The following is an 18,345-nucleotide window of genomic DNA, read 5'->3' on the forward strand; positions in this document are numbered from 1 at the left end:
TGCAAGGAGAAAATGAAACTTTATTGACAGAACTTTAACAGTCAAATATACAACATAAGAACAGCACAGTCGGCTTCAGTCTATGTTCTTTCAAGCAAGTCGTCGCCCTTCACCTATAATATATACATTAAAAAAGTTACTTAGCAGAAATTTCGATGACAGGAGAGGTGTACAGAGTTCATCGCAGTTGTAGTTTTATAAAGTGGACTAAAACAAGAACACTACGGGCGACCCTTTGGCTTACCTTCAGTTAATCCTCTCTAGAGATTTTATAGGCTTTTCAAGCGTATTACCAGTATTTTTAAAAACACACTACCCTTCCTAGTTATACAAGAAAATAAGGACACTGAGTTCAGAACAAATGAAATCAATTGAACCTATCAGAAGGTCGTTTTCAGTAGAGGGCAAAACTGTGTACACATTCAGTAAAATATCTAACAACAAAAAACACCCTAAGACAAACAAAATACACCAAAACTAAAACCAAAAAATCCCCCAAAAGTATCATTGAACTGTGTTGGTTTGAAATAATATTCCGAATATAGGACAGCTCAACAGTTGTTATCTCTGTTACTGCTTAAGTGAAGTAAAGAAAAAGGCCAGTAGTACATTTGTTTCTTCTCTACTGTGGAAGAGTGTAGAAATTTTCATTTGTTCTAATTTATCCCTGATGTGGTTGTTTTAAGTCAGTTAAACATTTATCCCCCTTTTTACTTGTGGCCCTCTTGTAATTCTAAATGTTTCTTGTCACCTTGGAAAGCATTCCAGTTGGTATAATAAATTATATGGGGACACTAATTTTCAGTCATTACTATCACTGGCGACATCAACATGTGAAGCAGAAATAGGACTTTCTCACAGCCACACCAAAAGAAGAAAGAGAAAAAGGAGAGAAGAAAAGAAACGGGAGAGCTAGAGGGAGTATGAGTGAGAGAGAAAAGCAAGTAGGAAGAGAGAAGAAAATCTGGAAAAGGAGATTTTTTGGTTTGTTTCTGAATGACAATGGCTTTTGAGAGACAACTCTGACCAATTTCAAAAGTTCATCCATGGTATCTTGTGATGTTTACTTATTTAGTTACTGTGGGCTATGTTAAATAATATTTCTTTTTCTACCCTATTAGACACATCCCATCAATATTCTAAAAATATGTGAGTTCCAGATTATACTCTGTTTTAATTCTGTAATCTACTGTTAGTGTCTTGTTCATATTTCTTATTAGGTATACTTGGGCTTTGTCCATTTTCTTCACAATCATGTAAACTGAGAGGAATGGACTGGCAATTTGGGGTTGGCAGATACAAACTATCACATTCAGAATGGATAAACAACAAGGTCCTACTATACAGCACAGGGAACTATGTCCAATCTCCTGTGATAAATCACAACAGAAAAGAATATTAAAAAATGTGTGTGTATATATATGTGTGTTACAAAATTATGTAAATTACCACATTGTGTTTATTTATTAGTTGAGTTTATTTTCCTCTTCCTGACGATTCATACCTGTCTTTTATTAAGTATCTTTTTCTTTTTCCGTTAGGTTTATTCTGTTGCTCTTTTTCTTACCTGTTTGTTGGGGGTAGGATTTTATATTTATGTACTTTATAATTAATGTATTTTTCTTTTTAAATACCATACATATTTAGGGCTAAGATGTTTCTAAGAGAACATTTTAATCATGTTCTGTAGTTACTTGCAAGTAGTCTGAAAGTTGTCCTTTCATCTACATGTTCTAATGGAATGGAACAAAAAGGTAAAGTGAAAATATTTAGAAGGCTAATACACAGTAAAATCTTCCCTAACCATGAAGTTCTTCCTGTAAAAGTAGAACCATGCAATTAATTGTCAGCAATCTGGAGAACACCTATGTGAAAGATACTACGCTGATTACGTGGGAAGAACTAGAGTTACAGACTTTAACCTTCAAAACTTTTTAAACTCACGTATCAAAGAGGAAAAATAACATATTTGATATAGTGAGAGACGATTATATCGTGAGGCTCAGATTTTTACTAGTTCCTTAAGAGTGAGAGTTGGGTGTATGGCAAAAACCATCAGAGTAGTGTAAAGTAATGATCCTCCACTTAAAATAAGCAAAAAAACGCCCCCCAAAACAGACCAAACATGGGGGCAGGTAGTGTGCTTAGCATGTGTATCTCACTCACACCTGCCTGGAATATCACTGACTAAATGCACTCTCTCAACTTGATCAGCCACAGAAACAGGAAACTAGACTACCTTTTGCCATTTTATTATTCAGTCATATCATGCTTCAATGGGGAAAGGATTTAAAATGCAACTAATTTTCTTAAGAGCTAGAGAATTCAGAATTTGAGAGAATTTAACAAACATCAAGCAGAATGTTGGCTCATTTTCTTTTTTAAAAAAATTAATTTTTTAATTTTAATTGGAGGCTAATTACTTTACAATAGTGTGGTGTTTTTTGCAATACATTGATATGAATCAGCCACGGGTGTACATGGGTCCCCCATCAGAAAATGAAATCGCAATTCCCCTGTTATAATTTGACTCTAGATGATATTTTATGATAAATCAATCAAGAAAAACAGAGTACTCTTGTATGCATTCCATCGAAGGGAATCAGAGAGTGCAAAAATCAGCATGGAAAAATTGGCATTTTAGTGTATCTGTTCTGAATTCACAACTTATATGAATAAAGTTCAGTTTAGAAGTTAAGGGATTTACCTGAATCACACACATTATGTTAAAGCTGGTACTAGAACCTACTGAGCATATTTCATGTAAACTGATATTTATTACAAATGCATTCCGTATTTGTTACAAGCAGAAATTAGAAAAGAACCTGAAAATTATTAGCTGTTGCTTAAAGTACTTATACTCAAGGAAAGAAAACGGTTTCCTTTTGAATCAGTTCTATTGAGAAGGATGAAACTGGAGCCCATTATACAGAGTGAAGTAAGCCAGACAGAAAAACACCAATACAGTATACTAATGCATATATATGGAATTTGAAAGATGGTAACAATAACCCTATATGCGAGACAGAATAAGAGACACAGATGCATAGAACAGTCTTATGGACTCTGAGGGAGAAGGTGAGGGTGGGACGTTCTGAGAGAATAGCATTGAAACATGTATATTATCATATGTGAAACAGAACATCATTCCAGGTTCGATGCATGAGACAAATGCTCAGGGCTGGGGCAGTGGGATGACCCGGAGGGATGGGAGGGGGAGGGAGGTGTGGGGGGGGTTCAGGATGGGGAACACATGTAAACCCATGGCTGATTCATGTCAATGTATGGCAAAAACCACTACAATATTGTAAAGTAATTAGCCTCCAACTAAAATAAATAAATTTATTTAAAAATAAAAAAAAAAGGAAAACGGTTTCCTATTTTCAGTTCGATATGGCTTTGATCCTGTCTCTTTATTGGAAAGTCTGTAAGTCAGGCACTCAGGCATCTGGGATGTGAACTGTCTTTCAAAGAATATGTGAATTCTATTATTAAAATAATAGTAATGTTCCCTCTATATTATTAAAGATACAATATTCTGAAAAACAGAAACCACATAAATTACTTTCTGAATGGATGACATACCTGCTTCTGGCATTTCAACAGGCTCTATATTTGACGCAATCTCCTCCTAGACATCAGGACCATCTCCACCTTGACCCCCAGTCTTTGCCACAGCCAATTCCGGGAGATCAAGTTCCAGGTCAGAATCATTAAAAAAATACATCAATTCAGCTGTAAAACCTACAATATAAACAAGGGAATGATGATATTCATTCCCTCAGTGTTATGAATTAAAAGCCTTAGGTTAGGATGGTAAAAATGTGATGAGTAAGAAATTCAGGAGCATTATTCCAGGAATGTTTTGCTGGAGAAAAAGAAAGCAGAATTTTCCGAAAGTCATTACCATTTTCCTTTTCCAGGGTTGTCCTCAGACAACTTAGATGCTCCCCCGACTTGTCTTGAAAACAAGGGAAAACTTCACCAACCACACGAACCTGCAAACTATACTCTCCTCAGTTTTTTAGGAACTGTCTGAAGTCCTTTTCTAATGTTTCCTTTCCTCCACTCACTGGGTATGTCTTAAGGCAGGATGCACTGATACACTTTACCTTGACAGGCATGCTGCAGCTTCTCTTCACCACGATCCACTGGATGCTCTTCATTTACTTCCTCCTTTGCAGGTGTGATATCATGAATTTCAGCTGGTGGTTCCCCTTGTTGAGGTTGCTCAACACTGGGCTGCTGGTCCTAGTAGAGTGGGCATGCAAATAAAAACCTTTTGTTGTTAATACATCTAATAGCATAAATATACATAAGACACAGATGTATCTGATCATAAGTAAACCTAACAACATTTTCCCAACACAATTCTATGTACTTACTTTTAATAAAGTTTCTCTTCCCACAGAGAAAAGTTAACTCCCAAAAGAGTTACTCAGAAAGACTTTGGAAGCTATTTAACTCTATGTTGGGATGGAAGTATGCAATCTGTTGTTAATAAGCAGGAGGAGGGAGTCACTGGGCACATTTCCAGGGAATTTAACAGTATACTCATCCAGGCAACGCCAGACTGTAATATATCTGGATCAATGTTCCTTCCTAAGACACACTGTCACCCTTTATCAGCATGAAAGACCTTTATCACTGCATCTGTACTACTTAACATCATTTTCTCAAAAATAAACTTCTGCTAATAGAAAACACCAAATGGTAAGGTACTCACAACCACAGGTGCATCCAGCTGGGAGGACTCTTGATCTATAGGTCCCAGTGTTGATGCCACTTGCCCACTCATATTTCTCCCTGAAAGTAGAATGTTGTGATTTAGAAAATGTATTTATGACTAGAGCTATATTTGATCACTTTTATGGCCATATGTTGACTTATTACTTTTTTTAAAAATGTGAAAATACTTTCAAAAGAAAACGATGGTTAAGTATGAGTGTACATGCATTCCAATCACACTAAATACAGTTACTAGAAAAGCCATTTTTGTCTTTGCTAAGCTGGCAGAGAAATTACCTTAAGGTACACAGGAAGGCTCAATTTTTGTGAGGAAGTTTGATTTCACAACAGAATTCTCCATTATGAAGATATTTAGTGAAATACTGCTAAGAGTTAAAAATTCAGGACTATTCCTTTTGTCACACTCCTATTCACCAGACATATCTCCCCCAACTCCCTTGGAATTCAGCTGGAACTAGAAGGCTCAGTCTTTACAGCCTGACTATGGCGATTTTCTCAGTGTCTGGGGCTGAAGTGAGTCTGCATGCAGAGCAACCGGTCCACGTCTCCCTTGACACCTTATCACAAAACCCGGGAGACAGTCACAACCCACCCCCCCACCCGCGGTCCGGTTTCTAGGCCTTTCCTTAATCGCCCACCCCGCCCCCTGCCCAGGTCCCACTGCCGGCCCCAGATTCTGTGCTCTGTCATCAGTTCCAGGGCCCCAGTGGACCAGATATTTCAAATAGCACTCCCAAGTCTCACCCCCACCATCACCCGACCCCTGCCCTCTTCTGCCCACCGAGCTTCCTCTCCAGCCACCAGGGCAAGAACTATGGCATCACGACACCTCTGAAGAGCAAGATGACGACCTCGAGGGCCTTCCTCCTCAAAGGCCCGAAAACGCGCTGCCCGACCCGCCCGAAACTCGCTGGCTCCCCCTCACACGCTCGCACACATCAACTCCAGACAGGACAGATCTGTGGACCTACCCGGTGACTCGAAAGCAGCGAGAAGGAACCGGGACTGAGTAAACACAACCGCCTCAGGCCCAACGCTCCTCACAGAATCTGCGCTACTTATGCGCACCAAGGCGCATGCGCAGTAGCGGGTGTACGGGCACACACTGCGCATGCTCCCTGAGTTCCGCGTGTGCCGAGCACGTTGAGCTTTTCTCGCTACTGAGGTAAGAGTCCTGGAACCGCAGGGTCTCTGGAGGATGAGAAAGGGGGTTGAAGACTGTATTTTTTTCCTTCCAGTGCAGTCTTTCTTACGCATCCACAAACTGTGGTGATAGGTAGTCCCAGGTTACCCTTAGTGGAGAATGTGTCTCAGGAAGACATTTATGACAGGAATAGACATTACTGGTTTGAATACCTATTTTTATACATGCTTTGATGAACCATTTCCTTCTCTGCTTCTGGGTTTTCCATCATGCTTGCAATGGCTTTACTCACTTCCATAGAACAGACACAGAAATATGTACCTCCGTTTCCATCTGTTGCTTGGAGCATTGCACATTTATATCTCTGAACTGGTAACTGATTTCTCAGAATATACCTCTGGTTCCTGTACAATATTCTTCTTTTAGCATCGGACTTGACTTTCACCACCAGACACATCCACAGCTGGGGGCTGTTTCCACTTTAGCTTAGCCTTTTCATTCCTTTTGTAGCTATTTCTTCACTCTTCTCCGGTAGCATATTCTTCTTATTCTCAAGAATTTCGGTACTTCCTAGGCGTTTTAATTTTAGCCAATTTTACCCAAGAGAAAGGAAAACATATTCACACAAGGACCATTACTAAAATATCCTACTCATGTACTCTTAATAGCCAAAACTAGAAACAACCAAACTATTCAACAACTGGTATGTAGATGAAAGAAAAAAAGAGTATACTCATGCATAAGAATACTACACAGTCATTTCAAAAGGAACTACTAATGCATGTAACAGCAAGGAGGCATCTCAGCTGTGCCACTGAGAGATGTCAGACACAGAAAGCTATGTGTTATATGATTTCATGTCAATGGATTTCTGGAAAACGCACAACTATAGGCACAGAAATGTATCTGTGGTTGCCAGGGTATAGGAATGGAGGAAGGAATCTGAATGCAAATAGCCGGAGGGAGCATTTGCTTTTTTTTTTTTTTTTTTTAATAAATTTATTTATTTTAGTTGGGGGCTAATTACTTTACAATATTGTAGTGGCTTTTGCCATACATTGACATGAATCAGCTATGGGTTTACATGTGTTCCCCATCCTGAACCCCCCTCCCACCCACTCTCCATCCCATCCCTCTGGGTCATCCCATTGCCCCAGCCCTGAGCATTTGTCTCATGCATCGAACCTGGAATGGTGTTCTGTTTCACATATGATAATATACATGTTTCAATGCTATTCTCTCAGAACGTCCCACCCTCACCTTCTCCCTCAGAGTCCATACGACTGTTCTATGCATCTCTGTCTCTTATTCTGTCTCGCAATAGGGTTATGGTTACCGTCTTTCAAATTCCATATATATGCATTAGTATACCGTATTGGTGTTTTCCTTTCTGGCTTACTTCACTCTGAATAATGGGCTCCAGTTTCATCCATCTCAATAGAAATGATTCAAATGTATTCTTTCTAATGGCTGAGTAATATTCCATTGGGTATATGTACCAATGCTTCCTTATTCATTCGTCTGCTGATGGACATCTAGGTTGCTTCCATGTCCTGGCTATTGTAAACAGTGCTGTGATGAACACTGGGCTACACGTGTCTCTTTCAATTCTGGTTTCCTTGGTGTGTATGCCCAGCAGAGGGATTGCTGTGTCGTATGGCAGTTCTATTCCCAGTTTTTTAAGGAATCTCCACACTGTTCTCCATAGTGGCTGTACTAGTTTGCATTCTCACCCGAGGGAGCATTTTCAAACCAACGGGACGTTTTCTACCTTTTTGTTGTGGTAGCATTTACGCAATGGTATGCATATGTCAAAACTCGACACACAGGAATGCTTTAAAGCATTGACTTCTCTTGTATATAAATTATGTCTCAAGCTTCTCTTCACCACGATCCACTGGATCCTCTTCATTTATTTCCTCCTTTGCCGGTGTGATATCCTGCATTTCAGCTGGTGGTTCCCCTTGTTGAGGTTGCTCAACACTGGGCTACTGGTCCTAGTAGAGTGGGCATGCAAATAAAAACCTTTTGTTGTTAATACATCTAATAGCATAAATATACATAAGACACAGATATATCTGATCATAAGTTAACCTAACAACATTTTCCCAACACAATTCTATGTACTTACTTTTAATAAAGTTACTCTTCCCACAGAGAAAAGTTAGCTCCCCTAAGAGTTACCCAGAAAGACTTTGGAAGCTATTTAAATCTATGTTGGGATGGAAGTATGCAATCTGTTGTTAATAAGCAGGAGGAAGGGAGTCACTGGGCACATTTCCAGGGAATTTAACGGTATACTCATCCAGGCAACACCAGACTGTAATATATCTGGATCAATGTTCCTTCCTAAGACAAACTGTCACCCTTTATCAGCATGAAAGACCTTTATCGCTGCATCTGTACTACTTACTGAGAGGGCAACCGGCAGGAAGGCCAGGAGTCTCCAAACGGAGGAAATAGGCTGCAAGTGTCAGACATTTTCTCTCTCTCTTAAGCGGCAGGATGAAACAAACTAGGGATATTGTTTCCCTTCTCTATACAAATTTAAAAGAGGTTTCTCTGAAAATACTGTGTTGCCATGACACCTGGTTTCACCTGAAGTTAACTATTCTCAAACTTTGAGTTAACCAATCCTTTTTTCTTATGGAAATGTTTGTCTTAAGCTATGTTATTGTACTCTGCATTTACCCCAAGCGCTGTCTTCCGCCTAATGGCTCAGAACTTACTTGACAAACCAGTATGTTATACTCAGACATTGTTCCCCTAATCTATGTAAATGAAACTATTTGCATGATCTGCCTTTCTGCAAAATTCAAGTCAATCGTTTTATGACCCGGGATGTCTGGTGCCCAGATTATTCCAAAATACATCTTATGGATGAGGGGCCTGGTGCCATTCTGAGTTTAAGACATTCCTTTCTTTCATTAACAAACTGCTAGTGACTATGTATCATCCAGCTGAAGACTAGCAGGGGAGTACTCTTTCTACCCCCTTCCGATGCCTATGTCAGAAGCTTTCTCTATCTCGTTTACACTTTAATAAAACTTGATCACACCAAAGCTCTGGGCGATCCAGCCTCGTCTCTGGCCCCGGATTGAATTCTTCTCCTCCAGAGGCCAAGAATCCCGGCCGTCTTTCTGCGGCTCAGCAACGACCTCACTACTTAACAATATTTTCTCCAAAATAAACTTGTGCTAATAGAAAACATCAAATGGTAAGGTACTCACAACCACAGGTTCACCCAGCTGGGAGCACTCTTGATCTACAGGTCCCAATGTTGATGCCACTTGCAAACTCATATTTCTCCCTGAAAGTAGAATATTGTGATTTAGAAAATGTATTTAAGAGTACAGCTATATTTGATCACTTTTATGACCATACGTTGACTTATTATTTTTTAAAAAATGTGAAAATACTTTCAAAAGAAAACTCTGGTTAAGTACGAGTGTACATGCATTCCAAGTACACCAAATACAGTTGCTAGAAAAGCCATATTTGTCTTTGCTAAGCTGGCAGAGAAATCACCTTAAGGTACACAGGAAGGCTGAACTTTTGTGAGGAAGTTTGATTTCACAACAGAATTCTCCATCATGAAGATATTTAGTGAAACGCTGCTAGGAATTAAAAATCCAGGACTGTTCCTTTTGTCACACTCCTTTTCACCAGACATATCTCCCCCAACTCCCTTGGAATTCAGCTGGAACAAGAAGAAAGGCTCAGTCTTTACAGCCTGATTTTCTCAGGGTCTGGGGCTGAGGTGAGTGCATGCAGAGCAACTGGTCCACGTCTCCCTTGACACCTTATCACAAAACCCGGGATAATGAAGAAGGAATTCCTGGGGCCTGGACTCCATCTTAGGCCTGTTGGTGCTGATCATGCTCGGCCACCTCTCTAATGGACTCTGAACTCTGTGCCTAGTGCCTGTGAAAACGACAATAGAAGGATAAGACCCCCTCCGGACAGGGGAACCTTGAAGATCCTATCCAGGTTACTCATCGCCTAAGAGAAAACATACACTAATCACCCCTGTCTCTGGACAGGCCGTAAATGTTTCTGTACCTATCGGAGTGTAACCTCCGGCTTATTGATTATTGGCCAACTGTTTAACTGTTTGAACACATAACACCTAAATGATGAGATTACTGTGATTGTATTTACCCTTCCTTTGTTTATGTAAGTCTCGAGGAATTTGGGGTGGTGAGTTCGGACACGTACACATGGGGTATAAAAGATTTTCACAAATGCTGGTCGGGGTCCTTGGCTAAGAGGAGACTCTGCCTTGGGCCCGCCGGTGTAATAAACTGCCCTCCATTACCTGCATTGTCCCTCTGAGTGAGTTTGTTCCCCAAAACGCGTGGCTATAACAATACAGTCACAACCCCCCCGCGGTCCGGTTTCTAGGCCTTTCCTTAATCGCCCACCCCGCCCCCTGCCCAGGTCCCACTGCCGGCCCCAGATTCTGTGCTCTGTCGTCAGTTCCAGGGCCCCAGTGAACCAGATATTTCAAATAGCACTCCCAAGTCTCCCCCCCACCATCACCCGACCCCTGCCCTCTTCTGCCCACCGCCCTTCCCCTCCAGCCACCAGGGCAAGAACTATGGCGTTGCGACACCTCTGAGGAGAAAGATGACGACCTCGAGGGCTTTCCTCCTCAAAGGCCCCAGATCGCACTGCCCGACCCGCCCGAAACTCGCTGGCTCCCCCTCACACACTCGCACACTTCAACTCCAGACAGGACAGATCTGTGGACCTACCTGGTGACTCGCAAGCAGTGAGAAGGAACCGGGACTGAATAAACCCAACCGCCTCAGGCCCAACGCTCCTCACAGAACGCTCAGGATGTATGTGCACCAAGGCGCATGCGCAGCAACGGGTGCACGTGCACACACTGCGCATGCTCCCGGAGTTCGGCGTGTGCCGTGCACGTTGAGGTTTTCTCGCCACTGAGGTGGAGTCCTGGAACGGCAGGGTCTCTGGAGGATGAGAAAGGGGCTTGAAGACTATATATTTTTCCTTCCAGGGCAGTCTTTCTTATGCATCCACAAACTGGTGATAGGTAGTCCCAGGTTACCCTTAGTGGAGAATGTGTCTCAGAAAGACATTCGTGACAGAAACAGACATTACGGTTTTTAATACCTATTTTTATACATGCTTTGATGAACCATTTCCTTCTCTGCTTCTGGGTTTTCCATCACGCTTGCGATGGCTTTACTCACTTCCATGGAAGAGACACAGAAATACATACCTCTGTTTCCATCTGTTGCTTGCAGCACTGCACCTTTATATCTCTGAACTGGTAACTGATTTCTCAGAATATACCTCTGGTTCCTGTACAATATTGTTCTTTTAGCATCGGACTTGACTTTCACCACCAGACACATCCACAGCTGGGGGTTGTTTCCACTTTGGCTTAGCCTTGTCATTCCTTCTGTAGCTATTTCTTCACTCGTCTCCAGTAGCACATTCTTCTTATTCTCAGGAATTTTCGTACTTACTAGGAGTTTTAATTTTACCCAAGACAAAGGAAAACATATTCACACAAGGACCATTACTAAAATATCCTACTCATGTACTCCTAATAGCCAAAAACCAGAAACAGCCCAACTATTCAACAACTGGCATATAGATGAAAGAGAAACAAAAGTGTATACTCGTGCAGGAGAATACTACACAGTCATTTCAAAAGGAACTCCTAATGCATGTAACAGCAAGGATGCATCTCAGCTGTGCCACTGAGAGATGTCAGACACAGAAGGCTATGTGTTATATGATTTCATGTCAATGGATTCCTGGAAAAGGCACAACTATAGGCACAGAAATATATCTGCGGTGGCCAGGGTATAGGAATGGAGGAAGGAGTCTGAATGCAAATAGCCCAAAGGAGCATTTTCAAACGAATGGGGCGTTTTCTACATTTTTGTTGTGGTAGCATTTACGCAATGGTATGCATATGTGAAAACTCGACAAACGGTAATGCTTTAAAGCATTGACTTCTATTGTATATAAATTATATCTCAATACCTCTCACTTTTTTTTAAAAGGAAAAGGAACTTTTAAGTATGTAAATACTGGTTATTGTATCCATCTAGACCATGAGCTCATAAACATAAAAATCTTATTTGGAATTCTTTCCAGACCTGGCCAACTTCCAGGATTTCCCATGACACCTTTGTACCCTTATGACAGGACACAGAAACTTGGTCTTAACCATGTTTACAATTCCCTCTCCTTCACTTCAAGTCCATATTCTTGCTGAGTTCTGTCACTTTTACTTCGAAAATCTCTAATGCATCTACTTTTTCCAAAGTCCACCGCATCTGCTCTAGTCCAAAGCCTCCCTCCATTTAATTGTCAACCCCCTTGAGTTTGTGTCATACCCCTTGGGTTTGTGCATCAGAGAAAACAGACAACCCTGTCACATGCTCTCAGTGAAGACAGCCTGGCAGTAGGGAAAATAAGACCATGCCTCTGCTCCAGTAGTGCCTAGACACGTTGTCCACGTCAATCAGAACTGAGGACTTCTTGTAAAAAGTGCAGATGCCATGATCTACATTCAGTGGATCTCACTCAGTGCGGCTACAACAGTGCCCTAGAATCTGTGAGATTACACTATACTTGGGAAACTTTCAGGGACTTTATTAAACCCCTTTGGTAGCGAGACTCAGCAAAATAAGGGAAATAGAGATCGGGACAGATATTAGAAAAAATATATAGATAATCGACAAAACCCAAAGCTGGCTCTTTCAAAAGGTCACTACGAATTCATAAATTTCCACCCAGAAGAATAAAACAAAAGCAAGATAACTATAGACAAAACTTGCCAATATCAGGAAAGAAATAGGTTACAGATTCCACAGAAATTAAAAGGATTCTATGAATAAGTTTATAGTCATAGAATAACTACATCTGGCAATTTAGGTGAAGCGGAACAAACTATCAAATTTCAGTGAAAAAGAAACAGATAACCTATTTTAAAAGCAAGCTTGTAGTTGAAAAATTTACAGAAAAGAAATCTCCAGCCCCAGGTGGTATCCCAGGCACAAAAGAGAAGGGGAGGGAAAGAAAGGGTAGGGACAGGGACAAAGTAAAACATATATATATATATATATATATATATATATATATATATATACATCTATATATCACTCCAATCATTTAATCAAGGTGATTTGGGCCAAATCCAAGCAATGTGATGAGACCATTCATTTTTTTTTCTCATTGTCCTCCAGCTTCCCCTTCCTGCCTCTCTCCTTTGCCCCAGTTCCCTTTCTCCTTCTTAAGTCCTGCCCTCCATCAAGGGCAGGCAACGATATGAGGCATGATTCCCACATTAAAACTGAGGTACGCTGCTCGGCTGACATTCAACGCGGATGCTATCATCCCTGCAGCTGGTACACTCAAGTTCTCTGTCTCTCCTGACGGACCAGAAGGTTTCACTCCTAATTTCAGGTATAGGTAGGAGAGAAGGTGCAGGGCACATGTTGGAGCCTTGAGTCCTTCATCTGTGAAATGCAGATGACCACAAACTGGGGGACAAACAGAAATAGCAGCACCAGGCCCCTTTCAATGAGAGCTACGAGCCAAACCCAGTGCATCACAGGACTCCTTGACATTCAGGAGCACGCCAAGTAGATTTCCATGCCAGGACTGTTGCATTTGTTGTTCCTTCTGCCTGGAATGCTCTTCCCTTAGGTAACCCCACGACCTGCTCCCTCACTTCCTCCAGATCTCTGCTTACTTGGCATCTTTCAGGGAGACTTTCCCTCATTATCTTGAAGAAAATCATAATATCATACCCACATACACCTTTTCCCCTGATCTAGCAATATCTTTCTTCATAGTGCCTGCCACCCTTGATTTACTTACTGACCACCAAGTCTATGCAATGAGAGACTTGGTTAGTTTTGCCCTGTCCCAAGCTCCTCCAATAGTGCTCAGGTCTATGGCAGGTGCTCAGAAAACATTTGCTGAAGGACAGTCTGGAGGCAGGCCCTTTAAACACATTGCTAACATGCACAGGTACCCTCCAAGATGGGCACTGGCCCCACTGTATTAATTATGATACATACTGAGATTTCACGAGGCAAGTGATACACTCAACAACACACAGTCAGCATGTCAGGTTCCCGGCTTCAGAATCATATCTGCCAGCTACCAAATCCTCACTTCCTGGACAGAGACCTCACAGCCAAGAACGTAAGAGGTTTTATTTCTAACACGAAGACTTCCAACAGCTCATAGACAGCCAGAGACACCAAAAAGAGCTCACTGAATCTCTGCACAGAGAGCACACAACTCGAGTCTCAGACGCTCAAACACAACAGAGACCATAACCATACACGCTGTGACAGAGACCCTGCAAACAGTCCAAAGTCTTCCAGACAGAAACAAATGAGAACTGCACAGATGCTTCACATCATGGAGACTGACTCCCAAACCACGCGGACACTTACCGACCTAATACAAACCCTCCTAAACGGAAAGGCAGAAGTTTTAATAACTCAAGAATATCATATAATCTTAAGACAAAGTTCCCAGACAAAGGAAAAATTTGCAACCTCTGCATAGAGCCCCAGGCAGCTGATCCTTTACACCTTTAGACTAACCCATCCTTAAAGCAGCACAGAGGCATCACAACTTGGAACCCAGAATCAAAAAGCTCAGTGATCTCACATTCTGGGGTGCAGACCCCTAACACAGAGATCTCACACACAGGGACTGAAAGGCAAGAAACCTCCAAAGATGCACATCCCGGTATACAGGCACACATCCTAGAGGCTTTGTATTATGGCTCACAAAATCCACTCACATCAAATGTCCCATCACTCACAATTCCGCCCAAAGGCTCAAGATCAAATGTAGCCAAACAGCACCCGTGTTGTCACACGTAGCAACACACAATCCCAAGGTGCCAGATACAGTATACTCTCCAGGGAGAGACACCAAACTCAGAGACCTCTCCCTGGACATGAATTGCGTGCATTTGTGTGAAGACCGTGCGCTGCCACAGGATCCAGACTGAGCGAGAGCTAAACAAGACTGAAACGCAGTCACCATGCACGGCCAGTGACCGCGCCAAACCTCGCCACTAACCAGAGCAGCTATTCGACCCCTTTGGGAAAAGCAATAAAACTCGGAGGAAAATTGCATGCTCTGCATCGTTGCGCACGCTAACGCAGGCGCACGCGTATACACGCGCCTCTCGCCCTCAGTTCCAGTTCTGTGCCCACAGCGCCCGCAATCACGCGGTGACCAGTCACTACCCAGAAAGCTTCTCTGACGCCATACCCAAACCGACAGCAGGTCTCTCGCTCCGTAGTCGTCCCACCAACGAAGGGGTGGAGTTGGAAAAGAGACGAAGAAAGTTTCCGCTGAATACCAGTGTCCACTCGGATTCGAAAGCAGCGGGAAGACGAAGAGGAGCGAATCGGGATAGACCCAGAGGCGCCCTGAGCGCCGCGCCTGGGAACTGTGGTCCATGCCTGACGCGGTGTAAGGGGGCCCTCCCTGCTGTGGAACGCCCTCTCCCAATGGTACCTTCCAGAGTGGGGGGGGGGTCTTACCGCTTCCCCTCAGTGGTATATCCCAGGACAGAACTGTTTCATCTCGCGCGCCCCTTGCTGGTGGAATTGGGGAACAGCAGATATAGATGCCCGGGGACCATTCCAGGATGATCCGCCAAGGGCGGAAGGGCAAGGTTAGGGTGAAAACCCCACAGATTGCTGCCATCTTGGACTCAAAAAGAAGTCTTCATAAACTGAAGATTACTTGTCTATAGTGACCACTGTCGTAACAAAGAGCATTGAAAGCATTTTATCTATGCTGCGCATCGTAGTTGTTTGAGCTTTCCGGTTTAAGGCAGAAATATCCAGCCACAGTCCCCCAGTGGGCAGGATAAGTAAAGCTTCCGACTGGAATCTGAGGTCCTGGCGTGGGGAAGGCCTCTGACGTTGACCGCGAGTAATATGTGAAAAAGACAACAGGACCTTCCATTCTGTTAGGAAAGGGGTCAATTTCGAGGGGACCCAAGGACACCACCTCGTAGGTGAGATAAAGATCACAGCTTTGTCATCATCTTATCATCCCTGAATATGTTCTCTAGCAGAATCCTCAGCCTGTCTAGCTAAGCTTCTCTCAACAGGCTTAACTGTCTGTTCATTCCGTTGTTCATGCATTCTCTCCAAAGTATGTGTCAAGCACAAATTTGTGTGCTTGGAAAGAGAAAATCGACCTTTTCCTCATGGAGCTTACATTCTGTTGGGATCATGTGGTCCCCAAATACAAGTAATTTATCAGGTGTTTGTAACTGCCATGATTAACATTAAATTGGGATAGTGAAATAGAGAGAGGGGATGATATCTAGAAAGAGTGGTCAGGGAAGTTCTAAGATTGTGACATTTGAGCAACAGCCTAGAGGAGATACCTATCTGGGAGAAAAGTATCCTAGATCCTAGTGGAAAAACTGGGGAGTAAAATCCTGATGTCTCCATTTTACTCCTGGGGAGTAAAATCCTCTCTTTCTCTAGAGAATGACTCAGTTGCCCATGGCCTGGGCCTTAATCACGCTCCCTTCACACACATCAGGGGCCTCTGCCCATCAAGAAAAGGACATTCTCCATTCCTGGGGAGGCTCATGCTGCACACAGGGTCCCTCACAACCTATCCTGCCCAGACTGCCCTCTTGCTGATCTCCCTGCCAATGACTGCTCTAATGGGGGAAAGAGAGGCAGGGATCTCTGCATTTGTGGTGGAGCCTCATGCAAATTGGTGAATGTGAGATTTCCCCCCAGCTGCTTGGAGGCTCAACTCTGTACCTTCCATGATCACATCCCCAGGGAATGTGACGAGTCCATTCCATCCATCAGATAAGAAGCTGGGTGTGTGATGGGGAGACACAGAGACATACCCTGACAGTGAGTCAGCCATAGGGTCCTTGTGGCCCTGTGCCAACGCCCCCCTCCCCCACTCCCTGGCCAGGGTTGTGCTGAGTCTTTCCCGCCTCCTCCAAGGAGCCCAAGCTTCCATCCAGTTCCTCCCCTCCTCATGAGCTGAGACCTTCCCTCTGCACTGGGCCTTGGGCGCCCATCTGCTAACGGTGCCCTCCTTGTTGTGGGTTGGGCAGATGGACTGAGAGAGTGTGTGTACACAGTTTTTGTCACAGGGCCCCTATCAAGGGTGGCAGTCATATCAGCAAGTATTTTTCTTAACAGGATTATTACCTGGGCTTCTGTGAACTGTGCATTATTACCCTCTCTGAGGATGGGGCCCCAAGCTTTTCTCTCTGTAGGGAGGCATGGTAGAAATCGTAGCAAATGTGACATCACAGGCCTGCTTCTAAGGCCCGTGAGAGTGGGGTCCATCCAGCCTCTCTCTTCAGACTGTTCTCGTGTGCAGATGTATGAATAGCTGAGAGGCCCAACCCTCTGGACACAGACCCCCCCCCCCCAAACAGTTCTGAGATTTCATGCCCTGGGACAGAGATCTGCAAACAGTTCAGAGTGCTCATCCTGGATGCCAACCCAAAACAGCTCTAATAGGTCACACCTGAGGACACTGATGCACTCCAGCTCAGAAATTCCATCTCTGGCTTCAGATGAATTAGGATCCCTAACAGAAACAGCGTTGCTCACAGCCAGTTCTACAGGGGTAAGTTGTAACCTCTGCGATCCCTGAATGACACTGCGTCGTGAAGGAATTCTGGGTGAAAAACAGGAAGAGGCACACAGTGCTTTGGACAAACTGGCCCTTATTTAGTCACACGCCATATCCTCAGATATGCAGGTGACACCACCCTTATGGCAGAAAGTGAAGAACTAAAGAGCCTCCTGATGAAAGAGAAAGAGGAGAGTGAAAAAGGTGGCTTAAAACTCAACATTCAGAAATCTAAGATCATGGCATCCGGTCCCATCACTTCATGGCGAACAGATGGGGAAACACTGGAAACAGTGTCAGACTTTATTTTTGGGGGCTCCAAAATCACTGCTGATGGTGATTGCAGCCATGAACTTAAAAGACGCTTACTCCTTGGAAGGAAGGTTATGGCCAACCTAGATAGCATATTTAAAAGCAGAGACATTACTTTGCCAACAAAAGTCCGTCTAGTCAAGGCTATGGTTTTTCCAGTGGTCATGTATGGATGTGAGAGTTGGACGGTGAAGAAAGCTGAGCACCGAAGAATTGATGCTTTTGGACTGTGGTGTTGGAGAAGACTCTTGAGAGTCCCTTGGACTGCAAGGAGATCCAACCAATCCATCCTAAAAGAGATCAATCCTGGGTGTTCACTGGAAGGTCTGATGTTGAAGCTGAAACTCCAATACTTGGGCCACCTCATGCGAAGGGCTGACTCATTGGAAAAGACCCTAATGCTGGGTAGGATTGGGGGCGGAAGGAGAAGGGGACGACAGAGGCTGAGATGGTTGGATGGCATAACCGACTCGATGGACATGGGT

The 18,345-nt window shown here is 43.3% G+C and overlaps 1 protein-coding gene across 2 annotated transcripts; it reads right to left on the reverse strand.

The window, feature by feature from the left end:
* On the reverse strand, positions 1-15,390 carry LOC145537186 (uncharacterized). 2 transcript variants are annotated; one of them, XM_081568009.1, is made up of 10 exons: positions 15,185-15,390; positions 11,142-11,390; positions 10,651-10,869; positions 9,422-9,593; positions 9,124-9,203; positions 5,721-7,890; positions 4,727-4,806; positions 4,113-4,251; positions 3,586-3,744; positions 1-113 (listed from the first exon to the last, which is right to left on the reverse strand). In XM_081568009.1, the coding sequence occupies exons 6-9, from the start codon at positions 6,004-6,006 to the stop codon at positions 3,632-3,634; spliced, it is 618 nt and encodes a 205-aa protein (XP_081424135.1). In that variant the 5' UTR covers positions 6,007-7,890; positions 9,124-9,203; positions 9,422-9,593; positions 10,651-10,869; positions 11,142-11,390; positions 15,185-15,390; the 3' UTR covers positions 1-113; positions 3,586-3,631. The 2 variants fall into 2 exon arrangements, with proteins under 2 accessions (XP_081424135.1, XP_081424137.1); XM_081568011.1 differs by lacking the exons at positions 9,422-9,593; positions 11,142-11,390; positions 15,185-15,390 and having other exon boundaries at positions 5,721-6,463; positions 7,665-7,890; positions 10,651-10,732.
* Positions 15,391-18,345: the final 2,955 nt, after the last annotated feature.

This window comes from Giraffa tippelskirchi, chromosome X, assembly GCF_054371585.1.
Source record: "Giraffa tippelskirchi isolate mGirTip1 chromosome X, T2T-mGirTip1v1.2.pri, whole genome shotgun sequence".
Taxonomy (NCBI): Eukaryota; Metazoa; Chordata; class Mammalia; order Artiodactyla; family Giraffidae; genus Giraffa; species Giraffa tippelskirchi.

What these genes read in the sequence shown, in the direction of transcription:
- LOC145537186 (XM_081568009.1), bottom strand. Translation starts at nt 6,006, where the DNA reads ATGCGTAAGAAAGACTGCACTGGAAGGAAAAAAATACAGTCTTCAACC. An exon ending in AGCTGGATGCACCTGTGGTT is followed by an intron (nt 4,252 to 4,726) that starts GTGAGTACCTTA and finishes CCACTCTACTAG; the next exon opens with GACCAGCAGCCCAGTGTTGA. An exon ending in GCTGCAGCATGCCTGTCAAG is followed by an intron (nt 3,745 to 4,112) that starts GTAAAGTGTATC and finishes TTTATATTGTAG; the next exon opens with GTTTTACAGCTGAATTGATG.